General features: G+C 35.1%; 1 protein-coding gene across 1 annotated transcript in view; it reads left to right on the forward strand.

The window, feature by feature from the left end:
• The window catches only part of LOC114046294 (tumor necrosis factor ligand superfamily member 13B-like), a 48,921-nt gene extending 23,640 nt beyond the window's left edge, over nt 1-25,281 (forward strand). The window contains exons 4-6 of the mRNA XM_027866596.1: nt 19,728-19,840; nt 19,934-20,084; nt 24,433-25,281. Coding sequence (XP_027722397.1) covers nt 19,728-19,840; nt 19,934-20,084; nt 24,433-24,545 — 377 coding nt within the window. The 3' untranslated portion in view covers nt 24,546-25,281. The remainder of the gene's footprint in view (nt 1-19,727; nt 19,841-19,933; nt 20,085-24,432) is intronic.
• The last annotated feature ends 209 nt before the right edge of the window (nt 25,282-25,490 follow it).

Raw genomic sequence — 25,490 nt, forward strand, 5'->3', positions numbered from 1 at the left:
ACACACACACACACACACACACACACACACACACACACACACACACACACACACCATAAGGTCTTGCTCACTTTTTACCTTTTACAAAGCTTCAGCTCTGCCTACTCTCTTAGGATGAGACAGACAGAAGATAGAGAGATGAAGAAAAATAGGCAGAAATAGAGACACAAAGTTAGACAGAGACAGAGATCCAGATTCACAGAAAGACTGAGAGAAAGATAGACAGACAGACTGATTGGCCATGCTTTTCAGTCCCTCAGTCCCGACACAGAGGCTTCTAAAGAGAATAGCATAAGTTCAGGGAAATAAGAGATTTCAAGAAACAGAACTGTGGAAAGCATATGAAGCCAGCTGAAGCTAAAATTGCTTTAGGATATTATCTGGAAATTGTTTTGTTTTTGTTGTTGGTGGTTTTGTTGCTCAAAAATAGTTATTTAATATCAACTTATATTCTTATCATTTGTCACTTTGTCATGAAGATAACTTTTTAAAAAAAAATCATCTTCCCCCCTGAACTCCAACATCCTATCATTTATATTCTGAATAAAAAATATTTTATTGCAAAGTGCCAAACAAAAGCAAGCTTTCCTAAAGGATAAGCTGCCATATGTACACTATCTGAATGTGAGGAGGCCTGGCACAGTAGATAGGGTTCTGGACATAGAGTCAAGAAGACCTATAGGTTCAAATCCTACCTTTGCTATTAGTTAAATATTTGATCGTGGGCAATTTTATTAACCTCTATGAACGTCAGTTTCTTCTTCTGGAAAAAAAATGAGAATAATACCTGTAGAACCTAAGTCACTGGGTAGTTCAAGGCTCAAATGAGATTATGTATGTAAAGTCCTTTGCAAATGTTAAAGTGATGTATAAATGTCATTTATTAATATCTGTGAGGTACATAATTCATGAAGGAAAAAATGTATGTCATAACAGAAAGAAAACCAAAGTTTAATTTCTATTTTCTCCAGGGAAAATTTCTTACTGAGGTGATTTATGAATTTGTTTTTTTTAAGTGATTAAAAATATTTGCTATCTTGACTCTGGATTTTCAAAGATGTAAAATTTGATTTTCCCTATAAAACTCTAATTCACTTATGTGTGATATGAATAACTAAAGGATAATTTTTTTAAAGCACTTGCTCTTTGCTCTGCTCTTCCGACAACAGATACATGCAACGTTTAACTGGAAGCAAAAATAAATTTCTCATAACTAAAATAAAACCACAGAAATACTTTCAGGTCAAATTCTAGCTTTAAGCAACTTGGAAACTTCTTGAAGCTGTTGAAAAAAAGTCACAATATTTGTCAAGATAATCTTTGGCAGTTTCATTCACATGGGAGACACATGAAAGCAATAATATTTGATGATTAGCATTGATCTTTTGGCAAGAAGTTGCAGTACAGTGTTGAGGGTGGGAAGGTCAGATTGTAAGAGGATGAAAAAAAGTGGCTTGGTGAGGAAATAGAGACATTGATTGTAACCTTCCCCAGAATATTAGTAATGCAGAGAAAGGAAAAAATGAAACAGTGGTTGTATGGTAGAAATATCAAAGGAATGTTTTTTTTTCAAACATTAGCAAAAGATCCATATGACTTGGTAAACAAATGTGCTTTCTTTCATGTTTTAAGATGGTATGTTGAACTACTGTCAGTGAAGGCTTTATTTAAGTTGTTTCTCAAGTAAATAGGGACTCATTTTTGATGACACCTGACACCCTCTCCACTTGGTCACTGATAGTATTGAATCAATAAGATCATTGGCTGAGGCCCTCCTATTCAGCGTAACAGAATAGAGCTAATTAATTCACATGGGATAGGATCCTTGACTCTGCATTGTTCTGTACACAATTTTAGTAAATAACTGGAGTAACCCAAGTATCTAAGTGTTGGAACATCATCTGGGAAATAATTGTGATAGAAGTAATACAACTTACAAAGTTTCTATCTTACTATGACTTAATGTACTGTGGGAATCTAACTCCCTATGAAGCAATGTCTGTTTTTGTGGAAGGAACACTAGACTTGGAGTCCAATGTCGTGAGTGTAAATTCTGGCTCTGAAGCTTATTAGCTATGTGACTTTGGCCAAGTCACTTAATCTTCCTTTGTTTCAGTTTTCTTATGTATTATTGGGAATAAAAATGTTTACAGTATCTACTTCAAAGCATTGCAAAGTAATGCAGTAATAATTCTAATTCTAATTCTAAGTTGTTATTTTTGCACATTAAATTGGTACTACTGACTTATCTATTCATTGATTCAACAAAAATTTGTTAAGTTCTTATTGACTACAGAAAACTGAGGGGCACTGGGAGAGATATGAAGTGAGGTAGTGAGCGTGGAATAGTGAAGAAAATACTAGAGTTAGTTTGAATCCTGCCTCAGAGACTTGCTAACTGTATGACCATGGACAAAATCACTTAACTTCTCAGGGCCTCAATTTCCTTAGCTGTAAGATGGGAACAATAATAATTGCCGTGTCTACCTCAAAAGTATGGAATGAGAAATTTCTATCACAAATCTTAAAATGCTATGTAAATGTGTGTCATCATTATTACTATGGAATACAGTCCCTGCCTTCATGGATCTTATAGTTTAGTAGGAGTATAAGACATAAAGTAAATTAGTTTGTGATACATGAATCAGAGAAATGCAGAACAAATTGTTAGCTAGGTGTGATGTAAGGAAGAAGATCATTAGTGATGGCAGGCAGATCAGGTAAGCTTTTATATACAAGGTGGTTTTTGAATCAAACTGTTGAACTTTAAAGGCTAGCTACAAGGCTAGCTGTTGGGTAGATGGAGTAAGAAGAAAAAGGAGAAGAGAGCTGAGAGAGATGTTGTGGTGGTGGAATCAACAGGAATGGGTGACAGCTTGGATCTATGAGGTGAAGAAGAAGGATAAGTCAAAGATTCCCAAAAGTTTTGAATCTGGGAGACTGGAAGAATAATGCCACTGACAAAAATGGTGAGATGAGAAAGAACAGGGTTTGTTTTGTTTTTTTTTTAAGGGGGTGGGAGGGAAAGAAACTTTTGTTCAGTAATTTTGAATGTGATATTATAGTAGGTTGCTCAGGTGTAGATTTTCTCTAGGTCACTGGAAATGTGAGTCTAGACATTGTATTCCACATAAGGCAGGGCTCATATGTGTGTCTGGCTGATCAAGCAAATTCTAGGATGGAGTAATGCAATCTTTACAAAGGAAGCATAACCGAAAGATCAGGCGATGAGAGTACCAGAGGTGTTTTTAGAGCTCTGAAATCCAAGGACTATTTCTCCTCAGCATTCAGTACTATTAAGAAGAAAAGATCAGGATTGTATCAGGGGAGCTTACAGTTTGACTTAACTCATCTCTCCAAAGCTTTAGGGTTTTTTTTTTCCCTTTATGAATACCCTGCCCCAGACTTGTGCTGAAGTCTTAGTCTTGGACCTGGTAGACTGTGTCTTTTCATCACTCAACCACACCAGTAAGGACATAGGTGACAAAGTTAGGCTCAGAATAGAGGCTAGGGTTAAAGATACAGATTTGGGAATCATATGCATGAATAACAGCTAGCATTTATATAATGCTATAAAGTTTGTGAAGTGCTTTACAAATAATAATTCACAACAATTCTGTGAGACAGGTATAGTTATTATCTCCATTGTCCAGATGAGTAAACTGCGAGGCAAAGAGAGGATGAGTGACTTGCCCAGGATCACACAGTTCATAAATGTCTTAGGTAAGATTTGAACTCAGCTCTTCCTGCCTCTAAATCTAGCTCTCTTTCCACTATGCCACCTAACATAGAGGTGGTAGTTTAAGCCGTGGGAATGAATGAGATTTCCAAAGGAAAGAGTGTACTTTAGGATGAGACAAGGAATAAGGACATTACCTTAAATAATACCAAGATTAAGAGGTGAGGAAGAAAGGAGCCTGAGGATAAAGAGAATGAATGGTTAGAGAGTTTAGAAGCTAAGGGAGTAGAAATCACCTAATAAGAAGGAGTTGTTAATAGTGTCATATGCTGAAGAAGGGACAGAGAAGGATAGAGTTTGAAAGAAAGCAATAATATTTGATGATTAGCATTGATCTTTTGGCAAGAAGTTGCAATACAGTGTTGAGGGTGGGAAGGTCAGATTGTAAGAGGATGAAAAAAAATGGCTTGGTGAGGAAATAGAGACATTGACTATATCCTTCCCCAGAACATTAGTAATGCAGAGATAGGAAAAAATGAAACAGTGGTTGTATGGTAGAAATATCAAAGGAATGGTTTTTTTTTTTCAAACATTAGAGAAAGAGGAAGCATCCAATGGCAAAGATAAGAGGATTTAGCACTGGAAAAGACCTTAGAGGTTGTCTTGTTCAACTCCTTTCTACAGCTGAGAGTCAGAAGTTAAATGACTTGCCCAAAGTCACACAGCTGGTGAATAGCAAAGCCAACAGTTGAATTCAGGTCCTCTTGATTATGAATCTAGTATTTTTTTTCAGTCTTTTCTACTAAAAGGAAAGAATGAAGATGTATGAGAAAGAATAAATGATTGCTGGAGCAAAGTCCTAAACAAATGGGAAGAAATATGATTGAGTACAGTTAAAGTGTCAGCTACTAAGAATGTCTTTTCTTCTGTGACTAAAGGGAAGGAGGTAAAAATGACTAATAATGCATAGAAATTTTGAGGAATGGAAGAATGGTCCTGAGGAAGCGCAGGTCTTTTTTTTGGTTTGGTAACAGATTTATACTGAGCCAATCACATTCTATTATAACACATGTTTGTGTAATGGCAGGTCAGCATTTTGTGGTCATTGGGGAAAAAAAGTGAAGGTAATTGACCTATCTGGAGACTGAATGATACAATTCATTGGCTACTGACTCATTGTAGAATAAAATAAAATTAGACTTTAAACAATAGTAGCAGCTGCAACTTTGTCTGATTTCATCATTATTTCATAAGAGCGGTGACTGAAGTCCATTAGACCACCAAAAATTCTCATAACATTAAATGCATATAAAATCTGATCTTTTAGAGATATAATGCACTTTTTCTTACTACTTTATGCTTCATCATATCAGAGGAATGATCCTGGACTTTTGAGCATCCCAGGCTGGAAAGGCTTTGAGTATGAGCCTAGCAATAAATGGTAGATCTGTTGTCCAAGAACAATGTTGAGAAATTTTGGCCTAAAGTTGATAAATTCTTTTTGACCACATTAACCCATGAGGACTATGTAATAAGATTCTGAGGGCACTATGACTTCTCTCAGTGGAAGAAGTATCCCCACACACCAAAATCAATATTGAGGTAATGAGGTTTGTTTTTTGTTTTGTTTTGTTGTTTTTGGTAATATGAGAGAACTAATAGAAGCAAATGGACCACTAGAATTTTCCATGTCTTCTTCAGTTCATCTGGCTCTTGGTTCCTTGTTTGATTAAAAAAAATTCTGTCATAATGATGTACTTTTTTGTGTCAGAATGCTTAGTCCATATCTGAAATAGATATTTTGTGGTTTCTTTTAGATGGTCTTTTGGTTGCTATGGATGCCAGCTACATGAGGGGTCTAATGCTAGAAGCAGACAATTAGCTTTTCACAAGATGTAAAACAAATTATTTGATGACTTGAAAGAAAACTGTAGGACCCTAGGAAGATTTCTCAGATGTGAGCAATATTTGGGGCTTAATTAAAGAAAAACAATCAGTATATTTCAGAAGTTAGTAGAAGAGCAATTCATTCAGTATTTGCCTGTTGGAATAGACTAGATGAATTTTGATTATATTTGAATTATACTGAACTAAGATAGAAAATTTTTTTTAAATCTCAGACAACTTTTTCCTACTACACTCAGGATGCATAATCATGAATGAATACACACTGAGTGCAGCATTCTCAAAAATATTTTCCTTGACGATGGTGAAGTAGAGGCAGGAACTTTCCTGAACTTTCCCAAATTCCCCTCCAAGTAGCTTTAAAATAATGCCTCAAATCAAATTCTGAAGTAGCAGAGCAACAAGAGGTTAGGATAAAACAATTTTCCAGCGTAAGACAACTTAAGAGGTCATCAGGAAAAGTCTGTCTTGCTGAGATGATGGTTGGGCCTAGCACCCAGTGTAGGCCCTCCACAACGATGCTAGAAACAGGCGTAGAAGGCCACTACATCAGAGGCAACAGCAATTTCAGGAGTTTTCTGCCCACAGATGGTAAGAGATTCTGAAAACTTGTCAGAAAGAGAATACAGGGGACCTTTTGATGGTCCTAGGTTCAGGACCCTGTCGCACGGCCTAAATACAATGTAGTTCAAGGTCACAGTTGGAGGACAAAGAGGAGCACTAGCACACTAATATTCATAGCCACAATGGAACAGGGGCCCTGGTCAAAGTTCCAGGGTGGAGAAAAGTGCTTGTGGTTGCTCACAAGGAAGAAGGAGGCACTGGTCTTAGTTGTAAGGCAGAAAGCATTTGTGGCTACAGGAGAGCAGGGAAACTGGTTATAATTTCAGGGCCAAGAGAAGCACTAGCACCTTCAGGTATAGGGGAGCAAGGTCACTTTCTGGATAATGGCCAGAGCACAGGTCAGGAGAGCAGTGACCACATCTCTCTTTAGATCTTAAAGAGTGTCAGAAGCACCTCAGAAGCACCAAAAACTTAACAGATGCCCAGAATTAGCTTTGAAAACAGCAACATGAAAAAGCTGAAGTTTGGGACTCCTTCCCAGGAAGCAGAGCCCAACTTTAAAATAAAGTTCAAAATCAAGAAGTCAGCTGGAAAAATGAGCAAAAAAAATAACCTGACATAACAAGTTATTATGGTAACAGGGACGATCAAACACAAACTCAGAAGACAATGATATTAAAACAGCTACAAGTAAAATCTCAAAGAAAAAAAAAATATGGCCCCTAGAGTAAGAATGACCTGAGTTCAAATCCAGTCTCAGCTACTTACTAGCTGTGTGATCCTGGGCAAGCCATTTGACCTCTGTTTGCCTTAATCCACCAGAGAAGAAAATAGAAAACCACTCCATTATCTTTGCCAATAAAACCCCATGGACATGGGGTCGTGAAAAGTCGAACATGACTGAACAACAGTGATCAAAACAATCTGGTATTGGCTAAGAAACAGAGTGGTGGAATACATTAGGTACACAATACACAATAATAAATGATTATTTCAATCTAGTGTTTAGTAAACACAAAGATCCAAGTTTTTGGGACAAGAACTCACTATTTGACAAAATTTGGGGAAAAATTGGAAAGAAATTTGACAGAAACTAGGTATAGACCAACATCTCACACCATATACTAAGACAAAGTCAAAATGGGTACATGATTTAGACATAAAGAGTGATAGCATAAGCATATTTAGGGAGCATGGAAAATTTTATTTTCTGATCTAGGAATAAGAAAAGAATTTGGGGGGGTAGCTGGGTGGCACAGCAGCCCTAGAGTCAGGAGGACCTGAGTTCAAATCCGGCCTCAGACCAAACACTTGACACATACTAGCTGTGTGACCTTGGGCAAGTCACTTAACCCCAATAGCCTCACTAAAAAAAAAAAAAGAAAGAAAGAAAATAATTTGTGACCAAACAAGAGATAGTAAGTGTTTGAGGCCAGATTTGAACTCAGGTCCTCCTGACTCCAGGCCCAGAACTCTTTTCTACTTAGTCAACTAGTTGCCTCCCAGGCAAATAGAGGTTAAATGACTTGCCTAAGGTCACAAGCAATAGTACTACTAGGTATGTATCCCAAAGTGATCAAAGAAAAAAGAAAAGACCTATATGTACAATATGAAATGTGAAATGGATAATTTTGATTACATCAAATTAAAAAGGTTTTGCACAAACAAAACCAATGTATCTGAGATTAGAAGGAAAGTAAGAAACTGGGTAAAATACATATTTTTACAGTAAGTTTCTCTGATAAGGCCTCATTTCTCAAATTTATATATATATGTATATATATATATATATGTATATATAAAGAGAGAGAGACAGACAGATAGAACTGAGTCAAATTTAGAATACAAATCATTCCCTAATTGATAAATTGCCAAAGGATACAAGCAGGCAGTTTTCAGAAGAAGAAATCAAAAGTATCTATGGTCATATGAAAAAAATGCTCCAAATCACTATTGATTAGAGAAATACAAATTAAAACAACTCTTAGGTACCAGCTCACAGTCATCATATTGGCTAATATGAGAGAAAAGGAAAATGACAAATGTTGGAGAGAACATGTAACAATTGGGACCCCAATGTATTGTTGGTGTAGTTGTGAAATGATCCAGCTATTCTGGAGAGCAGTTTGGAATTATGCCTAGTGCATTACCCCTTGATTCAGCAACACCATTTGTTGTTTTTGTTAAGTCATTCAGTCATGTCTGACTCTTTGTGACCACATTGACCATACAGTCCATGGGACTTTCTTGGCATACATACTAGAGTGGTTGACCATTTCCTTCTCCAGTGGATTAAGGTAAATAGAGGTTAGGTGACTTGCCCAGGGTCACACAACTTAGTTAGTGTCTGAGGCCAGATTTGAGCTCAAGCCTTCCTGACTTCAGGCCCAGCACTCTTTTCTAGTGAGCCAACTAATTGCCTCCCAGGCAAATACAGGTTAAGTGACTTGCCTAAGTATGCCTATGTATCCCGAAGAGGTCAAAGATAAAGGAAAAGGACTTACATGTACAAAAATATTTATAGTAGCATTTTCTCTGGTTTCAAAGAAATGGAAATTGAGCAAATGTCCATCAATTGGGAAATGGCTTAATAAATTGTGCTATATGATTGTGATCAAATAATATTGTGCTATAAGAAATGATAAGCAGGATGGTTTCAGAAAAAAAAAAACTTAGGAAGACATGAATTGATGCAAAGTGAAGTAAGTGGGACCACAAGAACATTCTCCCTAGTAACAGCAGTATTGTATAATAATCAATGGTGAATGACTTAGCTATTCTGAGAAATACAATGATCAAAGAAGATTCTGAAGGACTTATGATGAAAAATGCCACCCATCTCCAGAGAAAAAAACTGATGGCATCTGAGTGAAGACTGAAACACACTTTTTAACTTTTATTTTGGTCTTTATTTTCTTTTACAACATGGCTAATGTGGAAATATGTCTTGCATGATTTCTCATGCATAATTTATATCACATTGGTATATCAAGGTGTGGGAGGGGAGAAAGGGACAGAGAGAATTTGGAAATCTAAATAAAAAATATTTTTAAAATTCTTACATGTAATTGAGAAAAATAAAGTAAGAATTTTCCTTTATACAAAACATTTATTATATATGTTATGTGTAAAATTATTTCTTTATATATCACAGTTTGTAGCATTTTTTTCCAATTATGAAAGAAAAAAAAGCAGAATATTGGCTTGAGAAGTACTTGCCTGCAATAAAAATAGAGTAAACAAAGCACACACAACACATATACAAAATATAATTTTAGATGAAATTATTTTGACCACAAAATTTGTTTTCATGAGTCCTAATTAGGAATTAATTATTTAAGTCTGATAAACCAGGGAAAATCAAGATTTTTTGGGGGGGGGAATCAGAAAATAAATAGGCAGAGTACCTTCACATCATAACTTAAGCCACAGTAATAAGAAATTTGTAAATGATATCATACAATTTGCATCATGAGAGTTAGGGGAAATCCCAGAATTATGTTCCCCTATGCTACACCCTGTTTATGTGAAGCAATACTGTCCAATATGAAACAGTCATCCTTGTAATTTGGAGTTGTGAAACATCTGCAGTAAGGAAAAGTTAAGAAAAACAGTCACAACAAAATAATAACATTACTCCAAGAATTGTAATCTCCATTAAGACATTTCCTGCTTGGTTTTAATCACATAGCTTTGTACCTTGACATTTCACTTTTAGTAGAAGGTCTCTAATTTAGAAGGGATTTCATCGATTCCTAACCCTATCAGATAAAGAATATCTCTATATCATCGCTGACAAGTTATTATCCAGCCTTTGCTAGAAGGCCTCTAGTGAAGAGGAAAGTATTGCCTACCAAGCAAACCCATTTCACTTTTGATCTAATGATTACGTTTTTCCTTACACTGAACTCAAATTTGTGCTTCTCCATTTTCTATTCATTGGGCCTAGTCCTGCTCTCTGGGGCCAAGAAGAACAAAGCAAATGATTCTTCTACATAATAGTATTTCACAGACTTGAAGACACCTGTCAGTTCTTTCTAATAAATCTCTTACAATGGGTCCCATACATTTCTAGATATCTCTGGATTTTTGTGTTTGTGTTCCAAAGGTCCTACAGAGTTCTGGTCTTTTCTTCAGAGAAGCTTCAAAGTATTCCATTCTATTAGAGGTTAATATTTTCTCCTGTAGGCTTATACTCAGCTTTGGAGAGTAAGTTATTTTTGACTGTGAGCCTGTATCTTGGAACCTGTGATCCTCATTATAATTCCTTGGTATTAGAACTGCTTCTTTCTGGATGCTTGAGGTATTTTTTTCTTTGAAATGGGAACTCTGGATTTTGGCTATGCCATTCTTGGGCTTATTTCTTTTGAGGTTCCTTTCAGGAGATGATCAGTGGATTCTTTCTATGGTTTTCCTTCTGATTTTAATGGACTGGGATAGTTTTCATTTATGATTCCCTAAAATGTAATATCCAGGCTTTTAAAAAAAATCATGTTCTTCAGGGGATACAATGATTCTTGAATTATTTACCTTGACCTTTTCCTCAAGTCTTTTTTTATATCAGATATTTTTTGTCTTTTGATTTTGTTTCAATATGTGTTGCTGTCTCACTGAATTATTTATTTTTATTTGGTCTATTCTAGTTTTCAGCAATTCTATTTCTTGGATGATGTTTACCGCTTTCTGGTCAAAACTTTTTTGTTCTTCTATTTTTTTTTTTGCTTCAGTTCTTAAAGGCATTCATGTAATCCTTGTGGAAAATTCATTTTATTCTTTGAGCTTACTATTGTTATATAGTTATATTTGCATTTAAAAATACTGGTTGGTGATTTTGAAAAACTGTATTTACTCAATTCTGCAACTTTAGTTCTTGGTTGGGGCTTTGAGCCAGAGTCAGGCTTCAGCTCTTGCTTCACTTTTGAATAGGGTAGTTGACCCCTCCTGGTCTTGCTATGGATCCCCTGGGTTCTTTTGCTGACCTTCATCAGTTTGTGTTCCTTCCACCTGCCCCCGGATCTTTGATGTTCTCAGTGCTATGTATGCAGGACCCTCTCTGACATCTCAGGGCAGGGTATTAGGAAGGCCTTAGAGCTCTCAGGCCTGGGTTGTTCATGTCTTAGTACTGGTGAGCAACACACAGGTCACTATCTACCCCTGTTTCCCGAGACTTCCAAGATCCCTAACCCGAGACTTTCTGACCACACTGGAGCTTTTGAAGGGAACTCTCTACTTTATCTCTGGATCCAGAGTCCTCCAATCTACATGTGTCCTATCTCTGGTCATGCTGGTGCTTGCTTTGCTTAAAAGAGTCCCGTTTCCTATTTCCCTTGGGCTTCTGGCTGATTTTTTTTGTACATGTCTAGGGTAGAAGTTGTCACTTACTGTAGTTTCTCTTTGGATTATTTGATTTGGCATGAATGTAAAGGTTTTGCTGGAGTAGATGCATAGGATCTGAATAGCCTGTCTTTTGTTCAGGCAGCCATCGTGTCCTTTTCTTTTTTCTTTTGTAAAATAGAAATAATACCTACCCTATCTACCTCACACGGTTGCTGTCAGAATCAAATGAGTCATTGAACATAAAAACACTTTGAAGACTATAAAGTACTGTGTGCCAGCTATTTTTATTGCTGTTATTATCATAACTAACTTGTCTATAACTCTTCAAAATGTGCAACACTTCACATGTATTATCTCATTCTTAAAATGTTGCTTCTTATGAGTGAAAGGGATTGTTGTTTTGTAAGGGCGTGGGTGAAAGTGGAGGCTTGGTATCCCTGGTTAATGATTCACAGTAACTCTCTGGCATACATGATTTCACCATTTTCCTTTTTAAAATTGAAACTTACATTTCCCTTCTTATGGGATCTATTTCTCCAAAGTTAGACACTTATGTGTGAGGCTTTCCTAATCCCCACAGTTACTAATGCCCTTTCCCCCCACAATTACCCTGTATTTATTTTGTGGCTATTTATTTTGTATTACTTATATTAGTACATAGTTTCCCTCTATAGAACATAAGCCTCTTGAGAGCAGGGACTATTTTGGTTATCATTTTGTGATCACAGCAGATAGCATAGTGTCTGCCATACTTTGTTGTGCAATCATGTCCAACTCTTCATGACCCAATTCATGGTTCTCTTGGCAAAGATACTGGAGTGATTGGCCATTTCCTTCTTCAGCTCATTTTACAGATGAGGAAGCTGAGGCAAACAGGGTTACATGACTTGCCCAGGGTAATGCAGAGAGTGTCCGAGGCTTGGTTTGAACTCACAAAGATGAGTATTTCTGACTCCAAGCCTGGCTCTCTATTCACTGTACCACCTAGTTACCCATTCTGTCACATAGCTGTCAATCAATAAATGGTTGTCGACTGAAGGCTTTTTTTATTTTAAAGAGTATAAATTAATACTTTACTTCCTGGATTTCTGTCATTTGGGAATTAATTGAAGTAGTAGACTAATTGGATGAGCAAAACAGAATAATGTCAATAAAAATAAATTAGAAAAAAAAGCAAAAATGTTAAATCTTGAGTCTATCCAGTTCTGTTTTTCAGCTGTGGTTTGCCTTTGGGACACAACAAATATCCTGTTTCTGACCAGCTACAATTATTCAATTAAAAAATTATGGACTTACTTAGATGAGGTACTGTGTTAAGCACTGTGTGAGAGAAATATAACAAATCTCTTCTATTATATTTTCTTTTGTAAAATAGAAATAATACCTACCCTATCTACCTCTCTGTCAGAATCAAATGAGTCATTGAACATAAAAACACTTTGACTGTGTTCATATATACCCAAATTAAATACTTTGAGTCCTCATGATTGTTGCTTTCTCTTTCTAAATTTCTTCACCATGAACAGCCACTATATTAATTATATTACACCCATTGCTGTGTTGAAAAGGCACATTTTATTTGAAATAGAAATGTTGGACAAAATCAGGAAAATACACTCACCACATATTCTATTAACATCACCAAAAAGCCCCAATCCTAATCTCCAGGTTGAGAATTCAATTCTACATATTCCTTGTATTTTGACCCAACAGATTGGAACCCAAACCATCTATACACAGTTTTACCTTCTCCCAAATAATCCTTCTATCTCTTAACATTGTAGCAAAGGGAATAGCTTAGTCACTCATAGGCGGGCTTCGGGTAATAATATAGGCTGACATTGGTATTGCCATTTCCTTCTTCCTATAGAGCAAGTCTTAGGTGTACAGAGGCCAAAAGGGATATTTAACTGTGCATGTCTCTATGCTAGTCATCTTGTCACTTCTGCCCCTGGTGCTAATCTCAGCATACAATAAATATGGAGATAGTATTCTCCTGTTTGTCTTTTTATCTTCCAGCTTCCCCCTGGTGCAAAACCTCTGTGCATCTTGCTAGCCACCTTTAGCAACAGTATGGAAGTAGGAGTGTGGGGACATAATTATCTTGCGGAACTGATGCAGAGTCTTAAGAAAAATATAGGAGGATTATATTCATTTCTTTACACAAAAACAGTCCCTGCCCTCTAGGCACTTAAGATGTTATTGTGCACATAAGATAGATGAATAAGTAACTATAATAAAAATTAGAATATGACAAGTTGTAAGGACAGGTTCAGAATGCTATGAAATATCCCAGAAAAGAGCTATTACTTTCAGAATATAACACTCATTAAGCTTCTGAAATTTAATAAATTGTTTACATTGATTATAATAAAATTGTTTTTTGCTCCATGTAACAAATTTAAAAAGAAAAAACTGTCCATTAGACTGTGTTCATTGTCCCCTGACATTGTTTCTTTGGTAGAATGCCTATTTATAGAACAAACACAGGACCTCTCAGTTTTTCCATTTCTAGTCCTACTTAAGTGGTATTAAAATTAGCCACAGTGATGAATGAATTAACTGCTTATTCCAATGTGATCTGAAAAGATAGAGTGCCCTGGGCAAACCACATGTGGACACCACTTTGCTCTCTGCTTTGTATTGTGCATACCTCCTAAGCAATGGCATGTTTAAACTATCCAAATTTTTGTCCCAATTATCTTCTATGCAGGGCCTATAGAGTTTAACATTTCTTACTTCCAAGCTGAAGATGTAACATTCCCATTCCTCCTGTCTCCCTATTTTATTTATCACATCCATGCTTTTACTTAATGTTTTGATATTAATAATAACATGAGTGATTCTTAAGCCCAATACTGCTTGCACATGGTACTGTTTTAGATTTACTTTAACACTTAGTGTTGGCCTTAGACATATGTTATCTGAACAGCTAAAGGATTTTCCAAATTGCACACCTTTTAGAATGAACTATCAAATATTTTAAACAAAAACTAAAGGGTTACTAAATGGTGACAGAAATGCAGCTGATTTTTTGAATTGTAAAAGCTAGAGATTTATTGTTATTTTGTTATTTATAAATTGTCAAATTGGCTATGACACTTTCCCACAACTAAATATTACAGAAGTTGGTACTTAACCAGATTGAGGAACAAGGCAGAAAGAGCAGACATGTGAATATCATTGGTAATTCAACTTACACTCTTCGTGCCTGGGTACTGCACATTATTCCCACCAAGGAAAAATGTCCAAACAGATTAGTGGGGCAATATGACCTCCACAACCTTTTTTTGTAGCAAGCAGTTGCAGAAGTAATAGAATTGAACTTCAATACTTCTCTTGATTTTATTGGTCTGCACCCATGTTACTTGAACATATTTCAGTTTTTTAAAATTATACACAAGGGGAAAAAAAACTGACCTAAGAGAATACTGAACCAGTTAGTTAAATACATGACTAACGTCTAGGTCATCTTTGAATTGGTCCTAAAGGAATGTACCACCCTAACAGTTTGAGAATTAGGCAAATAGGATTTCTGTGGAAAAAAAGGCTGTATAAAGAAAGGACAAATGTTCTTACTATATAGTTAGAACAGCTCTTGATCTTTCATCTGTAAATTATATTTCTATACTACCCAATATCCATTTCAATTCAAATAGGTTCTTGGTTACCAGGTATAATCCTGGTCCAATCTGGAATTGTAGCTGATTTTTAAAAACTTTTTACTTACCAAGTCATAGACCCTGGAAATAAAATTAATTCCCATCAGTGACTGGTAAATAGCCCTGATCCTATCAGACAGCATTTATTTTCTACACTGCTCACTTTTTATGTTTAGAAGTTGTTTCCAATTGTACTCAAACTGAATATTCACCATAATTTCAGAATTTTGGATAAGACCTACATTTGTAATACATATAATCCAACACTTGTCTACCTCAACCATCCCATTGTGAAAATAAAAGGAGAATTCTTATCATTTAATTATGTGAATTGTATTTTATAAGATTTATGAAGCAGCATGAGACTGCATAGGATTGAGGACTATTTTATATTTTTTTTGGAGAGAGAGTACTAAGAATAACATAATTTTTAGACATCTATAATTTTAAGTTAACTATTGGTAGTCAAAATAAGAGGTCTTTGCGCAATGATGATTGATATGCTATAGCAACTGATTTCTATAAATCTTTATTTAAACCAGAAGCTTCTTAATATTTAATACTGTATTTGTGTTGTTAATGTGCATATGAGTATATAGTTTGCAAAAACTTGCTGTTCTGGATTTGTAACTGAGAAACTAAAGAGAAGCCCTTCCCTTAATCCTGCTATTCCCTTAAGTAAAATGTCCTATCACTCACCTCTCTTTCATTATCATACTTCTACAAAAGTAGCTTCTGTTGATTCACTACCTCCACTTACCCCCATAAACTCTCAGCAATTTCTTTCTCCATATATTTCTTAGAAAGTTTCATCTGGCTCTCTCCTTTATCCTTATGTTATTTTGATCTTGCATTATGCTTATTTGGGTACATGCAATCTTCTCTTTCCCACCCCCACCCATTACCACAGTATCAATGAATGTGTGTTGAATTTAGTGGAATGGTGGTGACATCACACGGAATAAGGAATTGGGGGAGGGGTAGTGGAAAATGATAAGCTCAGTCAGTAAGTCAATAAGTATTTATTAAGCACTTACTATTAGTCAAGCACCGTACTAAGTCCTAAGGATACTAAAAAGGTCAAAACAGTTTCTGCCCCAGTGGTATGCTGAAATCAGCTCTAACCACTTTAGTGTAAGCATTTGCTCCTTAAAAATCAAAATAACTATAAATCAGGGTTTGATTTATTGTTTTGTTGATTATCTAGATTTAGGAAAGTATTAATAATGCAAATTGGGGTGCATGAGGTATTCAAGGAACACTAGCATCTCTGGTATGAGAGTTTGCCAAGCCTTTCCCAAGGCTGTTCATCCCCCTTTGGTATCCACTTTCACTAAACTCTCATCTGTGGCTCTAAGGATCTGTAGCATGTGCAGGAGGCACATATCCTGGCAGATGGGCTAAACTGGGTGGAGGGCAACTGAAGGGCCTCAAACCTGTCGGTGAGTTAGGGGGATGGCTACCTTAAACATGTGAAGACTTTCCTAGAAGGAATGGGCAGATGAAAACATCTTGTTCCAAGGGCCATAAAGGCAGCTGAAGAAGGTGCTATGGAGTGCTGAGAGCTTGGTCAGACATCAAAGATGCCAAGATCACTCACTGCCTCCTGGACCATCACCAGTCATCCTGACTTTTGTCTTGCCACTGGACATTGATGATTTTGGAAGAGAGAATGAGGCTGACGAATTTATGCAACTCTGCCTCACTTAAATGCAATTCACATGTGATTGGTCCTCTTCAAAATGAAGGACAAATAACAATAATGCAAATTAAATTTAAAATAGTGTCTGCATACATCCCCCTCCTCTCTCAGCCTGGTTGTTAAATATTTATTAGCACACTCCTGTATTGCTCTATCAACAGTGCTTGAACTCAGCAGCAGTACAGTAGAGGGCTCAGGGAATGAAGTTATCACCAGAATGGAGGCTTGGTGACTGTAGGTTAATAATAATAATAAGAAGAAGAATGTATGTAGCACTTTAGAGTTTTTGAAGTAGTTTACATAAATTATCTCATTTGAGCTTAACAACACCCCTGCCCTGCCTTCAAAGAACTTATATTTTCACAGAGAAACAAACAGGTATGAAAAAGGCACATATAAAATACATAAAAAGTAGCTTACTTTTAGATAATCAATTTAATCTAATCTAATTCTAATCTAATAATTAGTGTTTATCCCTACACTCTCTACCATTCCCAGTGCATCCTTCAAAATGTTCATTGTTTACACTGCATATTTCACCAACCAATCAATATTAATATGCCTAGAGAAACTAACTAATTTGCTCAAGGTCATCCATTTACAGCGGGTACAGCCAGAATTCAAATGTAGGTCTTCTGTTGCTATACCCATTGATCTTTCTAATACATTGCACTGCCTCCGTGACTATTTTTTTTTGAGCCTATATCTCCTAATCCCGCCCAGGCTGGAAGTATAGCCAGTGATCATTCACAGTTTCTATTCCAATACTGATTATCAAGGAAGCTTTTACCTGCTACATTCTTTCTGATCCAAACTGGTTCATTCCTCCTTAGGCAGCCTGGTGGGCTCCTGCTCCTAGAGACTCCTCCTATTGGTGCTGAACTTGGCATAGACACTTGATCGGCTTTATCCATACTGCAGTTAAGAACTCCTGAGCTTAACTAGTCTACAGCCTTAACCTCCCCAATGGGAGGGAATAGATGTGTACCACCACCACTCTTGGCTGTGTTTATTTCATTCTATCTTGTATCCTAATTATTTGCATCTATGTCTTATCTTCCTTCTATATTATTAGCTCCTGGATAGCAAGGGCTTTGTCTTTATATTCCCAGAACAGTTCCTTAAATATAATAGATGTTTAATAAATATTTAATGTTTGTGTTATTGCAGTTGTCCATTGACCTATAAAGTTAGAGGAGGTTTTTTTCTTTCTTTTCTTTTTCTTTATTTTTTAAGCATAGATAAAATTATATTGTAAAAGTACATTCTCTTTATAGAAAATAGATAATTTTTATGGGCCTCATGGTTTTAGGGATGGGAGAAGGCACATGTCGTTGATGCTAGACAGTGCCTCAGAAAGTTGTTGTCAGCTGGTGCAAAAAAAAAAAAAGACCCAAAGTTTACAAACATATGACCAATTCACATATTTCCCTAGTGCTTAGTTCAGTACCCTACATTCTTCTAGATGCCTGCTTAGTGCTGGTCAATTTAACTATGTTTGGGCCATTAACATTAATGTTCATTGAAAGATTACTGAGGCTCTCTGTATATATTTCAAGTTAGTTCATCAAATACTAAGTGCCAACCCCTGTGGCTGTATGCCCAAACTGTGCAATGTGATAAGTAAGTGACATATTCTTTGCCTTTAAAGATTATGATCTTGCCTGGAGTGGGGGTGGGGGTGGGAAGCTAGGTACTTCATAAATGTTGAATGTAATTGTTGAATGTAATCAAATTGATTTATACTTTTCTTCCAAGAAGACATGTTGACTTCTCTCTGAGGCAGCCCTTGATGTTCAATTAAACCAAACAACCTGTGTAAAATTTCCATGGATGTGAAGGCACACAGTAATTTATCCAGGGTCCTGTAATCCTTTCAGGATAGGTGCTGGTTTTTATCATTTGTCTTCTAAGAATACTAAATAGGAAGAAATGATACACATGCTAATCAACCTTTGGGACTGATGAAGTATTTGGGGGAGATTTTAATGGTCAATTCTCTCTCCCTTTAGATAAAACTAATTAATCGAAATTTAGATAAAATTAATTTATCCCTTCAGATAAAATTAAATAAGTGAAAAATTCAGCAATTCAGTATCTTGTGTGTGTGTGTGTGTGTGTGTGTGTGTGTGTGTTTTGTCTTACAATAAATTATTGTAAGAGGAAAAGCCCTGGTGTGACAGGCTCATGGAATTTGAACCAGCAATCACATATTTTTTAGGTCTTCACAAGTGCAAATTTTGGATAGGGACTACTGTATTCTATTAGTATTGTATTCTTTACACTCAACACACATTTTAAGTACCTACTATTATTAAGTTGCTGTGCTAGATACTCTGAAGATAAATATGAAAGGCACCCTGCCCTCAAGGAACTTATTATATTGCTAGGGATGCAATACATACAATTAAGTAAATACAAGGATGTTTGAGTGAAAGTCAGCACTAAAAGTGGGAGGGGGAAGAATTGGGGAAATTAGGAAAGATTTTGTATAGGAGGCAACCTCTAAGCTGGGACTTAAAAGAAGTGAAGGATTGTAAGAGCTAGAAGTGAGTAGTTAGTGAATTCCAGGTACAGGAGAAGATAATTGAACCTATTTTATTTTCACTCCTTGTTGTTTATTAACATTAGAAGCAAAATAAAAGGAACAAAGGAGAAGAAATTTGTCTGTAGAGAACATTCTTAACTTCAGCTGTTTGATGGACCTTCTGGGTTACACACTAATAAACCTTTGGGACCAATGTAGTATTTGGAGAGATTTTAGTGGGGAATTCTCCCCTAAGAGGAAACAAAGTAAGTGGAAATGAAAAAAAAAAACCAAACAACCCTGCATCTTTCATGCTTTTTTTTTTCTTACAATAAATTCTCTTCATTATAGGTTCTTATACCTTTGTTCCTTGGCTTCTCAGTTTTAAAAGAGGAAAAGCCCTAGAAGAAAAAGAAAATAAAATACTTGTCAAAGAAACTGGTTACTTTTTCATCTATGGCCAGGTATTTCCATGGATAATTTTATGTCCAGCTTTGTATGCCTATGATTTTCCACCTTAATGCTTAAAGACTTTATTTTTTTTTTTTGTTTCTCAGGTTCTGTACACAGATACCACCTTTGCTATGGGACATCTTATACAGAGGAAAAAGGTCCACGTTTTTGGGGATGAACTGAGTTTGGTGACTTTGTTCCGGTGTATCCAAAATATGCCAACAACTCTCCCTAATAATTCCTGTTATACGGCTGGTAAATGTTGGCTCTCAAATCTGATTACTGGGCATTAAAACAAAGAAAGTCTACTAATAGCAGCTAATGTATGACCAGGACACAACTCAAGCTCCTACTTTATGATGATTTGATGGAAATTTTTCCTTTTAATAATCACATTTAACTTTAGGTATATTTATTGAGATATGTATGAAAATGAAAGTATAAAATTTGTCTTAAGGTATATGTGGCATTTAAAAAATAAATTCTATTGAAATCTTTTGTTTTTTATATCATATTGCATTTCCCAATATGTATTCTTTCCCTTCCCATAAAACTATGGCTTATACCAAAGAATAAAAAAGAAAAAAATCTAAAATTTAATATCTAAAATTTCTACCATCATATATAGGGCTCCACACCCATAGACTCAACTTCTGCTAAGAAGTAAGAGGAAGTAACTTTTCATATTTCTTCTTTGAACTTAAGCTTGTTCACTGTAATTTCATACCATTCAGTATTAGTTTTTTTGTTATTGTTCTTTTCCATTTACATTGTTTTGGTTATTGTGTCTATTGATTTCTTGGTTCTACTTTTTTTCTTTTTACATCAGCTCATATGTCTTCCTATGCTTCTCTGTATTATTATATTAATTGTTTCTCAAAGGGAAGTAATCATTCCATTACATTCTTGTATTACAAGTTGTTTAGTCAATCAGTGGGCCCTTATTTTCTTTCTAGTTCTTTGCTACCAAAAAAAATAGATGATAGAAATATATTGGTATATATGGGATCCTTTTTATTATTGACACCCTTGAGTTGTACATCATGATCTCTTTGCATAATACCAAATTGTTTTCCAAAATGATTAAAGCAGATTACAACTCCACCAACAATGTATCCTATGTGCCAGTCTTCTCCAAATCTGTTCAACATTATTCCCATCATGTTATCTTTGCCAATTTGCTGTGTATGAAATGAAAATTCAGAGTTGTTTTGCAGCACTTCCTGGAAGGAATGCAGTAAATTTGAGATCCAAAACTCTTTGTGTAATTTTTGCCATTTACAGAATCTCAGGATTGAACCTAAGAGGTCAGTTAGTGTAACTCATGCCTGAATAGTAGTCCCCTTACTAGCATCTGCAAAAAATGGGATGATTAAATTTTTTTTTAGAAAAGTCCTTATTTCATGTTCTCTGTTTTTCTTTATTAAAAAGCATTGAAGGCCACATAATTGTTTTAATACGCCATTATGAAATGAAAAAATAATCATTTATTAAGTGCCTAATATCTGTCAGGCATTGTGCTAACTGATTTACAATCACTTCACATCTGTCTGTCTCAGTTTTCTCAACCACAAAATGGAAATAATAATTGTGCCTACCTCACAGAGTTGCTGAGAGGATCAGATGTAATCTCATCACATTTAACTTTAGGTATATTTATTGAGATATGTATGAAAATGAAAGTATAAAATTTGTCTTAAGGTATATGTGGCATTTAAAAAATAAATTCTATTGAAATCTTTTGTTTTTTATATTGTATTGCATTTCCCAATATGTATTCTTTCCCTTCCCATGAAACTATGGCTTATACCAAAGAATAAAAAAGAAAAAAATCTAAAATTTAATATCTAACTCATCTGATCCTCACAGCAACTCTGTGAGGTAGGCACAATTATTATCTCCATTTTGTGGTTGAAAAAACTGAGACAGACAGATGTGAAGTGACTTGCCCAGGGTCACATAGCTAGTAAGTATTTGAGACTGGATTTGAACTCAAATTTTCTAGCCTAGCATGCTATCCATTGTGCTACCAGCTGCCTCTAATGATGAAATGAAAAAGTAGGCTTACTTTTTAGAAATATAGGGGGGGAAATCTAGTAGCTTTTAAAAAAGTCAATAAAATAAAATACTTCAATTCATGGTTAAGAAGCTGAGATCATTTGGGAAACTACTGTCAGAGAACACACAGTAAACATCACGAAGAAGTACATTTAAATGGAATCACTTAATCTTCATTAAAAAAAAAAACTGACAAAAAATAAGTAACGCAACTGATAGTCTGGTAACTATTGACCCCATGTGCTTTAATATTGCTAAGCATCCTTAATAGCAAACTCCTTTTGATTAGTTAGTACTTTGTCATGTTTATGAACTCTTTCAAGTCCATAGAATATCATTTCTTTTTATCATAGCATTTATTTCTAAAACGATTATTGTTATTCCTTATTTTTGTATCATAGTTGTTACCAGATATACCACTTCCTTGAAGTACGTTTTCCCTTATAACAAAGACCAACAAAAATAGTTAAGCAAACCTCATCTGAAGCCAGTAGTCCCCCATTGTGGCAATGGAAGGTGGGAGATTCATTTGCTCATCTCTTTTCTGGGGCCAAGATGAGCTATTGTAATTACTCAGCATTCTGCTTCATTTGATTATTTTTGTCATTTACATTTCTGTAAGTCATGTGGATTTTTTCTTGGTTCTGGTTCCTTATTTCCTTTGCATCTGTTTATGCAATGTTTCATTACTTCTAGAAATTACTCATAATTGCTATTTTTTCTTATAACACAGTGATTATATTTTATTACAGCTTTCTACCAGAATTTCTTTAGCCATTCCCCAGTTGTTGGGTATCTACTTTGTTTCTTGTTCTTTGCTTCCATAAAAAATGCTATAAACGTGAATATTTTGCCATAAATAGAACATTTCTATCTTTGACGTCCTTTGATTATATATCTAGCAGTGTGATCTCTGAGACAAAAGATATAGACATTTTGGTCACCTTTCAACCCATAATTTCAAATTTTTTTTTAGAATGGTTGGATCAATGCACAGTCCTACCACAGTCCAACCTGTCATCCCACAGAAACTCAATACTGTTTCCATTTTTGTCATCTTTGTCAATTTGGTGTCAGGTGAAACCTCAGAGTTATTTTAATTTATATTTTTCCTGTTATATGTGATTTAGATCAGTCTTTCATAGTTTGTAATTCTTCTGATAAATGTTTATTAATTTCTTTTGATTACTTATCTATTGGGTAATAACTCTTGGTTACACATCTGTGTTAATTCCTAACATATTTTGTATATCAGAAATTTATTAGAATCATTTAATGCAAAATTTTTTCATCCTAATCTTAGTTTCCATTTTTATCTTAGCTGCATGAATTTCATTTATGTGAAACTTTTTCAATTTCATATGGCCAAATTATCCATTTTATCTTTTATTATCTATCTGATATCTTTTTTTATTGAGAATTCTCCTTCTTTCTATAATTTTGAAAGTTACCCACCACCTTTCCTTTTCTTCCATTTTTTTTCTTGAATGATGTAACCTTTAACATTTAAGTTGAATACCCATTTTGAACTTGTTTTATGTGGTATAATATGCGGATAAAATCCTATTTTTTACCACTCTGCTTTTCCAATCTTGCTTTACTTCATTTTAGTTCTAATTCATCTGAGATATTTGTTCCATTAAAACATTGGGCTTCTCTATCCTAGGAAACAAATTTGTTGGCCCATTCCCTATAATATTAAACTATTATCACTCAGGGATGTTCTTAATATTGGGATTTAGATGTCAACCAGGAGGAGGCAGGTAGGTGGAAGAAGGGATTGAGAAGTAGAAAATTGCATATAGTCAATCTTTTAATTCCATCTTCCTTTCCCTCCCTACTGCCACCACTTCTTTTCTAAAGAGCACATTACCTTTTCTTTTCTAAACACAGTTGGCATACACACCTACGTAAAACAACTTTACTAAAAGATTTATATTGCAGTCTGTAAATTTTAAGGATTAAGGCATTATTATATTACATTATATATTATTGTAATATACTATATATTAATTATAGCATTGAAAGTAATGTATGTCATGTAATTTTATAATTATTTTATTTATTCCTATTTATTAAGATAACCTATAGTTAAACAAAAATAATCTTTGTGGGCAATTGATTTATTTAGTTTCAGTCCATTTGTCTTTTATAATCAATCATCAAAGAAGTAATTTGGTGAAGACAGTGAATGATGGGATTATTTAACTTTCAAAATGTGCATTTATCTGTCTTAGTTGTTCTTCCACTTAGAAAGGATTTTTTGTTTGTTTCTTTAAAGTATATGCACTGCATTAAAAAGTTAGCTTATTTACTTTTGAAGTTTGCAGAATCTTGCTAATAGTTTTTTTTTTTCCCCAAACTGAATTGTTCCCACTTTGATTTTAGGTTAGATTCTACTTAGCTGAAATCTGTCTGAATTACAAAGTAATGACTAGTAGGCAAATCCGTTTCAGCTTCTATTTAAAGTGTTCAAATTAAATGAGAATTGTTTTTCTCTCCTTTTTGCATAACCACTTAAAGTTCTTCTGAATTGTTTTCCCAGGCATCGCGAAGCTAGAAGAAGGGGATGAACTTCAACTTGCGATACCTCGTGAGAATGCCAAAATATCCCAGGATGGAGATGGCACTTTTTTTGGTGCACTGAAGCTGCTCTGACACACTCATTAGCACTGTGTTTGGGGCTATTTCCTTCTCTTTTTCTATACCTCCTGGGAGGGGGGAGGGGAACTGGAACTACCCAAAAGTGGTTACATTAGTCTTTTCTATGAGCCATTTGTCCTGGTTTGATGAACCCAGACCCAAACAGGAACCCCAGCAAACAACCACAGCTGAATTATAGCCATATGAATGATGACAAATTTAGCCCATTTCAATAGAGAAGGAATTAGAAATAATTTTTTAACTTTGTTGGCATATTTTGTCTGTTGGCTGTGTCTTTATATTCAGGATGTCACATTAACTTAAAAGGGACAGTGAGGATTCATTCAAATTTCACATTCCATAGTTTTATAAAACAAAGTGAAGGTGTCAACAAAATGTTGTCATTGATAAGAATAATATAGAAGTCACTTCTTATGTTTGTGTCTATTGGACCATTTTTTCTACCTAACATTACATAAAATAAGACATTACCAAAATAAAATTATATCTATGAAACAAAAACAAAAGCAAAATGTAAGGGGTTAACAATTATAATGGCATGTTATTAAAGAATTTTGCTCAAGATATTATCTTGGGAGTATTAGAGCTTTGACTTGTATCATGTTATGTTTATCTTTATATTTAGTTTTCTGAATTACTTGATGACAGGCAAACTTCTCATAAGAAGGAAACAAAAAAAATAAGTATGAAGATGTATCAAAATCATCAGAGAAAATGAAAAGAAGTTAAACAATTTTGTACATGAGCTTGGACAGAATTTGGGAGATGGAGGAAAGAAGGGCCTGGGGCACTATGGTCCATGGGGTCAAGAAGAGTTGGACATGTCTGAACAACTAAACAACAAGCATTCTGATGTGTAGTTTGGTTACAGATCAAATCTAAAATTTGGGTATATGTGCAACATGAACTGCACAAGTAATTGCAATTGCAATGACATAA

Source organism: Vombatus ursinus, unplaced genomic scaffold (assembly GCF_900497805.2).
Source record: "Vombatus ursinus unplaced genomic scaffold, bare-nosed wombat genome assembly UNPS02014781.1, whole genome shotgun sequence".
NCBI lineage: Eukaryota > Metazoa > Chordata > Mammalia > Diprotodontia > Vombatidae > Vombatus > Vombatus ursinus.